This window comes from Manacus vitellinus, unplaced genomic scaffold (assembly GCF_001715985.3).
Source record: "Manacus vitellinus isolate BGI_N305 unplaced genomic scaffold, ASM171598v3 scaffold_63_pilon, whole genome shotgun sequence".
NCBI classification, from domain to species: domain Eukaryota; kingdom Metazoa; phylum Chordata; class Aves; order Passeriformes; family Pipridae; genus Manacus; species Manacus vitellinus.
In genome coordinates, this window is record NW_021940711.1 from 957,655 (window position 1) to 965,916 (window position 8,262).

The 8,262-nt window shown below is 42.4% G+C and overlaps 1 protein-coding gene across 1 annotated transcript in view; it reads left to right on the forward strand.

Moving 5' to 3' along the window:
- The first annotated feature begins 6,364 nt into the window (after positions 1-6,364).
- Positions 6,365-8,262, forward strand: part of LTO1 (LTO1 maturation factor of ABCE1) — a 7,065-nt gene continuing 5,167 nt past the window's right edge. The window contains exon 1 of the mRNA XM_029963793.1: positions 6,365-6,447. Coding sequence (XP_029819653.1) covers positions 6,365-6,447 — 83 coding nt within the window. The remainder of the gene's footprint in view (positions 6,448-8,262) is intronic.

Genomic DNA, 8,262 nt, shown 5'->3' on the forward strand with positions numbered 1-8,262 from the left:
TGGCAGCTGGCTGCCAGGCATACAAGCCCCGGGAGCACGGACTTGCCATAGCTTAGGTAGCTCCAAAGCGAAACAGGATTTCGAGAGGGGAAAGGGATGCTTTGCCACCGCCTCGTTTCTGCCCTGCTGTAACACCGCACCTGTGGGGCTCCAAGAGGTTGAGGGGTTAAGTGACCCACTGACACCACAGGTCATGCTTTGTCACTAAGTATATCAGCCAGCCATGGATATAAACTCGTTTTTAAAGGCACGTGGATACGTTGCCAGCTCTAGAATTTGAAGGTTAAGGTTCACATTCAGTCTGTACAGAAGCTGGAGTTTCAGAGAGCAGTGGCTTTTCATCATGCCACGGTAAAGATACAGCTTGATTCTGCTTTGATCACTCCAGAAAAATTTCTGCTGATTTCCATCAGGCAAGGACTTGGCCCACTCTCAAAACCTGCAGTATCTTTAATAAGAGCAATACTGATGTTTTTGGATGGGGATATAACACAGAATGGAGCCTTTCTTCCTTAATTTCCTTGCTTTTCTGAGGCTCAAATCAATCGATACCGTGATAAGGTGCACGGGTTCAGATGATATGGTAGGTCAATTATTAGCTTAATGTTTTAATGTATATCCAAACCAAAATATTCCATGAAAACAAAGCAGAGCCTGGGTCCTGCTCCCATTGGAGCTGCAGCTGGACTTTAGCAAACACAGAATTTTTAAAATAGCTTTCCTATAACACCCTTTGGAAGGCATATATTATACCTCGACTGAAAGTGCTTTTTGTGGTGTAAGAGTATTAAATGCAGGTCGGGTTTGGTTTTTTTTTCCTGAAAATACAGCAGCACACAGCCATGCTGTCACATCTGTATGTTGTGGACACCTGCTGTCACCTCTGTGCTCACAGCCCAGCCAGGCAGCTCTGCAGGCAATTCTTTTCCTTATCAGCTCAGGAGTGGAAGAACGAAAGGGCAAACTCGGTGTCTGGGGACTGAACCTGCACTCCTGAAACATGCCCTTTTTGAACACTGGAAAACTGATGACTAGGGTTGATTTTTTTGAGCGTGCTTCGTGCTGCAGTCAGTCAGGTTAGGGGAAATGGTGTACCTGCTGAATATACCGACATTCTATAAAAGCCTGCTGTAAAAAAAAAAAAAAAAGATCTGGAATTACTTAAAGTGTGTTTGGTACTTGTTTAAGAAATACACTAGAGACAATGGCAATGAAATGAGGAGGGAATTACATAGTTGAGACATGGGGGCTCAATCAATATCTGTTGTCTGTAATGTGCACTTCTTGAGCAAGAAGCTCTTTTATTTCATCATCCTTGTCAGTGAGGCTGAGCACTCACAGAAATAAAGGCAGCTACCAATTCAGCCATAAATCTGGGTTGTATACACACATTTCTAAGATATAATGTATAATTTCTAAGATAGAAGGATAAACATTGCGTAATCGTATTTGGAGAAAACACATTTTTCAAAATTAGTCAATTTGTTTGAAGAATGCTTTTAAAAGACAACCAAATGCACGTGCTTACTTGTACTCCATATAACTGAGGGTATTTGAGAAAGACCTGAAAGTATCAAACATGCTCTCTATTCAGACAGACAGAACATTCATGTAAGGACACTTCTATCACTGCAGACAGACATAATCAGCAATTCTCTTTTATTGACCACAAGTTCAATCACCTGCAGTGGCTGACCCTGAAATAGCACCAGAGCTGTAAGAAATGCAGTGCTTGTGTAAGGATCTGGAGAGGTCTGACCTGCTGATACAAAATCCTGATACACGTTTATTATATCTTATTTATATGTATGTATTACAGATATATAATATCTGCACAGGCTATTGCAAATGTAATTCTACAAATTCATGCCTAAGAAAATACATTCTTCTGTACAAAATCTTACCTCGTGCTGCTGTTAATCTGACAGTTCTCGCTGTAATGCGAAAATAACACTTTGTAAATGGGTCTTTTGTAATTGCAGTAAATTCTGAGTGGAAAAAAAAAAAAGACCAATCACCTTTTAGCATTGTTTTACTGATTGGCCATGCTGCCTTTCTACAGAGCTGATCCTGAAGCCCTTGCACAGGCAAATCTGTAACAGAGCTGGAGTTCTATACCCCAGGATTGTTGGATTAGGTCTCATGATTGCAGTTAAGTATTGTCAGCGATTAAGGACAGTTAATCTAGAGAGTAGTTAACCTGAGATTCTTTTTCCCAGTGCTCAGGACAGGCTAAGTGTGGTATCTGTGGAGAAGCACACATCCAGGATTCATGGCTTATTTAACGTGATGGACATGCGATAACTTCAGGAGTTCCGGATTAGGTCTTTTAATTGCTCTTGTCACTCAAACCGCGTTGTATGTGCAAAGTGGGGATCTCTAGTAGAATAGAATAGAACAGAATAGAATAGAATGGAGTATTTGAGTTGAAAGGACCATGCAGATATCAGCTCACCAGCGTGGATCCAGTGGGGCCTGCAAGGTGCACCAATTTGGGACAAGCCAGAGGGACCCTCCCTCTGAGAGCAGAGGTTGCACCAAGAATTTATATTGTGGTTGAGTACAGTGAGTCTGGTGGGTGTGTTTGTAATCCTCTTTACTCCTTGCTGTCCAGCTCAGGTATTCCACTGAGGACTGTTCCTTTGAGGAGGAGATCCGCCCAGACGGCTACAACGTGTACAGGTCCAAAAAACACGGAATATCGGTGTCCTTGAGTAGCGCCAAGCAAAGACAGCAGTTCAAGGGAAAAGATTTTCTCCCACTGTCTCATTTCTTGCCGATGATCAACACTGTGCCCATGGAGTCCACAGACTTTGGGGAATACGGGGATTACAGCCAGGCCTTTGAGCCAGAGGTGTATTCCTCGCCTCTGGAAACGGACAGCATGGACCCCTTTGGCATCAGCTCCAAACTGTCCCCGGTGAAGAGCCCCAGCTTCCAGAAATGACTCTGATCACACACAGGTTTTTACAGAAATGTTGCAGAGTACTTTTTTTAGCGTTTCATGTATGTAAAATTTGGAACTTTTTTGTACGGGGCCAGCCTTTTCCTTGCAATGTGTTGTGCCTGTGAGAGATGAGTGCCAAGAGGCTGTTCTGTAGCCTAAAGAACTGCCTATCCATAGTTTTGTTTGGAAAAGAAGGGTTAAAGGGGAAAAGCTTAGCAGCTTCACCAGAATTCCTCCATTACCACGGCGATGATAAAATAACTGTAATTTTTCGACAGCAACTTCATTTCCACATATGTTCCCCTGTTATTTCTGCTCATAGGAGCAAATGCAGAAAACTTTTTCCTCCTCAGAGACCTTAAAGACAAACATTTGGAACAAAACTCAATTAAGGAAAACCTAGCAGATGCAATTACATGAACTGGAATTTATGGTGTTTCTTGAAAGGCTGCTGACAGCATTCTGGGAAAAAACTTTCTATTGAAAGCATACTCCTGAAAAAAACCTCAAATCTGCTTGTATATTGTGCTTTTTCTTCCCTTAGGAAATAAGGGAAGAAAGGGGAAAAATTTCTTCCTTCCCTTATTGCTAAAGGGTAGTTGGGAAAACTCAATCTTTGATTTCTTTTGTAGGCTAATTTAAGTTCTCTGTGTCATCAGCATCATCCAGCAGAGAGCTCTCATTAAAATTAGCGAGAATTCAATGTGTGGTTGGATGGAAGAGTGCACAGAACTAACATTTACGTTCATCAGGTAGGGAATGAGCAGTTCAAATTAGTGTATAAATTAAGATTCTGTTGTATATAAGCATGTATGTCGTTAGCAAACGGAGAAGAACACTGGAGAAGGATAATGTATAGGTCAAATCAACTGCAAAATAGGTTTTTGTGCTTAACCTTTAACTATCACCAATCCTTTCAAGTCACTTCCAGGCTTGATTGAGCATCCCTGGGAATCTGTGGAGAGACAGTTTAGTGACTTAAATGCTGCAGAGCTGAGTCTGCCATGAAACTGCAGGAATGGGTTCTGGATGTCTCATGGCCAAGACACAGATGTCTGATGTCTTCAGTTCTGTTCTCCCTTTGAAGTGAAGGAATGACCAGGGTGAAACCAAAGAAAAAGCCCCCAAAAGTTAGAAGATGTTTCCAAAGGTTCCTTCTTTCCAAAGGTTCATTTATTAGAGATTTCTGTAGAAAAAAAAAAAAAAGAGCTCTACTGGAAATACTGGTGTTCTTCTGACCTAGCACTTCATTGCCAATGCAATATTTATAATTAATTTATTGAATTCATACGTCTGTTTATTTTGTTACTGTTATTTATGCTCAAGATTCTATTTATATACTCCTGAAAGTGAGTTTTTTAGTCGTAACAAATCTCGTGAAGTTTGGTAATCGTGAAATTTTAGCAGACGATAGCTTTTTAAATTTCTGTGCATTATCAGTAGCTGTATTGTGTACATTTGCAATAAAAAAAAAAAAAAAGAAAATCATCTTCAACACTGAAATCTTGCTGACTCTTTTGTCATCCCCTCGGTCTAGAGACTTCAAAGAGCTTCAGCAAACTGTGGTGTCTGTTCTTTGCAGCAGCCACAGTGAAGTTGGAATCCCTTGGGAAGGTGCTTGAGGCACAAGAGACAAGGGCATGGAGAGACAAAAGGGTTTTCCCAAAGTTAGGCAGCACTGCCAAGGCCACCACTAAACCACGTCCCTGAGTGCCACATCAACAGGTCCTTTAAATTCCTCCAGGCATGGGGACTCAACCACTTCCACGAGCAGCCTGTTTCAGTGCTTGTCCAAAAAATCCCGTGGATGGAAGGCTGCTCCCTCTTAAAACTGGGAACGACACTCACCAGTGCAAACGGGGAGAAAACTGGTTATTTTTGCCTGAAAAAGGCGTTGGTTTCTGGCAGGAAAAGAGACTGAATGCTTCTGTTTGGAGATGCTGTGAGTCACAGGAACTGCAGGTTTCTCAGCTGGCAAACATCTCCCATGGTGTTTCCCATTCCCCTTTTTGCTGAGCCACTGCCACACATCCGGATGGTTCCCACTCCTCATATATCAGGAGACCTACCCCTGATTTTCAGTTGTTTTGTTCCAAAAGTTTTCAGATTTGGGGCATTCTGTTTTTCTGTGTTTCACTTCCAGTTTTGGTTGAACATTAGATACCTTTCAAGCCTTTTGTTTTTGCAAAAAAAAAAAAAAAAAGAAAAACAAAAAAGAAAAAACCCAGAAAATAAAATAAAGTATATATGAACTTATAAAGTTTGGTCAACAAAAAATTCCACTTTTATTATTCTGCTAAAAAAAAAATTGCACAGATTTGATGGGAAATAAAGGAATTCAGAGGGTATACTGTATAATTTCACCAGTGAGAGATTCTGAAGTAGATATAACATTGTGAATATTGCTCAAGGGTGCAAAGACAAACAACCTTCAGTTTGCAAACATCATCTTGAGCTCTCTGGTGACTATTTGCTGACACCTTTGGCTTAACATCTTCCACCAGCAGCACAGTGTTTCTCACTACAACAGCATGGTTGGTTCAATATTTATTCAGACAGAGGGAAGAATGCCAAGGGCTGAATTACCCACACCACTTCCTGGAGCACTTCGGCTTTCCTTGGAGTTTTCCCATCCAAGCTCTGACCAAACCTGGCTGCTTTGCTTATAAAATCTGACAGGATCACAGCTTGAGGTGGGAGGATTGCTGGAAAATGCTTTCCCTGCCATCTGACACCTGACTGGGTCAGGAACTCGGTGTGCAAAACCTCCAAACAAACCACTGCCTTTGGATCTGTGGGAATGTAAACACCACCACCACCGTTCCAGTGTAGGTCCTGGTCGATCAGAGTTTCTCAAAGACAGTAGGACAACTGCGGTGCTTTCATTTGCAACAGTACGTTTTACAGCCCTGAAGGGTTTTTTTTTAAAGGTCAGGTGTCAAATGTCTCCTTGTGAAGTCTCAGCTGGAAGCTATGATATGCAAATACGAGTTGTTAGAGCAGTGGGAAGGCTGTGGGGAAGGAGATACTGGGCATCTTCATTTCCACTTGGAGGAAGTGTAAAAAACCCTATAAATCCTTTATTCAAGAGTCACAACGTCCACTTTACCTCTGCTCAAAGCACTGAAATCCTGTTGGTGGAAAACGTGGGGCCACTCTGTCTACTCTGCCAGTGTACAGATTGGAGTATAACATGATAAATTAAATAAGTGTTCTCTCTTTCCTCAAAGATATACATCAACCAACCCTCCTCGGGCAGCAGTGAAAGCAGAAACACATTTCCCTTGGAAGTGAATGGAAGTGCAAAAAGGGCATCATCAGGATTCTGATTTCGGGGTGAATTTGTGGCAGTTTGGGGACACAGCAAGTTTATCAGGAGCTGTGTTGGATGAGACTGATCACTTAAGGCATGTAAGGATGCCCTCAAATGAGGCTGGTGTCTTGCAGTCTTCTTGCCAGGACATTGTTATATTTTCAGCGTTTTTCATCAGTCCCACAATGTACTGAGATCAAAGAACTGCTTTTTTTTCATTAATTTCCAAAGCAACATTTAAATTGTAGCACTTAGCTGAGAGGAAATCCTCAAGAACATCTTATATTTCCACTGCCATCAGTGACCAGTATGTGAATGTCTGGTTGTAGAGCAGGTTGGTGTTCACACCTGGCAAACCTTCAGTGATTTCATGTGAGATCCAGTCACATCTACACTTTAATGCCAAAAACAAGCTGGACAGCTGCTCTTTATAAATCAGCATTGCCTGCTGTGATGAAGAACTTTTAATGAACTGTGATTTCTGTACCTGCTTAGCTAAACCTTTAGTAGCATGACTTTATTTTCACTCTAATGCATTTCTGGGGAGGTTTTATATCGATCTCTGGATTTTGAAGTTGACTTTTCAAGTCCTCTGCCCTCCTGTTTCTGATTTGGAAGACAACAGACTCTGACAGACTGGCAGAATACTGTGGTGTGCCCAGAGCCACATCTTCATTAAGTATTTAGAAAACAACAACATAAATCAGCATTAAAATATATATTTATAGATAGCTATAAGTGTTTCCTTTGACCAGTGTTGATCTGTAATAATAAATAAGAGATGTAACAGAGCAGCCTAGAATGGCACACTGCAGTTTGGGTTGGGTATTTATTAAAAAAAAATTTACATTTTAGAATCATAGATTGGATTGGAAGGGAACTGAATGATCATCTCATTCCAACCCCCCTTCCATGGGCAGGGACATCTTCCACTAGACCAGGTTGCTCCAAGCCCTGTCTAACCTGAACACTTCCAGGGATGGGGCAGCCACAGCTCCTCTGGGCCATAGCTTAATGGCAGCAGAAGGTTCTCAAATGAAGTTTCTAAGCCCGGTTTGGGTCATCTGTGGTCACTAAAGCTGGACAATGTTACTGCAAAGTGATGTCAAAGTTTGCATGTGAACTTGAGGGCTGTGACACTTCTTCGCTGGGCACCCTGTGCCAGCACCTCCCTGCCCTCACAGAGAGGAATTTCAGGCATCAAAAACAGACAAAAATCAGAGATGTCAATATGCTGTGAGAGAGATGTGCATGTTCCATCATTCTGTGGCCAGTGATGGGACTGGAAGGAATGGCTTGAAGTTGTGCCAGGGCAGGTTTAGGCTGGATATCAGGGAAAGGGTGGTCGGACACTGGAACAGGCTCCCCAGGGCAGTGGGCACAGCACCGAGCCTGACAGAGCTAAGGAAGCATTTGGACAACACTCTCGGGAAGGGGGCAGAACTACAAATGCCTGCACACCTCAAAACAGTCCGTGTGGTGCTGTGCTTTCACCTGAAGAGACCCCAAGGTAATAAATACAGGGCACAGTTTGGATTTGCTCACTGATCTGTGTAAATGAAAGCCTGTCCAATGGAAGCTCTATCCCCCCTCTGTGTCACCGCATGGCTCTAAGCTGAGGAGCAGTCGGGGTGGTCAGCTGTGAGTTCACTGCTGAAATGAGTGTGTCCTTACATAGGACACTTGCCTTTAGTCATCGTGTTTTTGTCTACGTACATACTGTGATCATTACCCCTGTGCTTTGGTTTGCAAATGTCTATTACTTCCACGTTTCCTCCCTACCATCACGTTTGACAACTGGACTGCTCTGCTGTGGTGTGCCAATATCCCGGGATGTGCGGCTCCCACGTCCGCAGCGATTAAAGGCTACTTCTTCCCTGCCAGTGCCAAAGACTGGCATGTGACACTGAGTAATGAGAGAATACTAGTTATTAAACAGCTAAATGAAAACTGGGCGTATAAACTGAACGACTGGCACAAATATATAATCTAATATTTGACT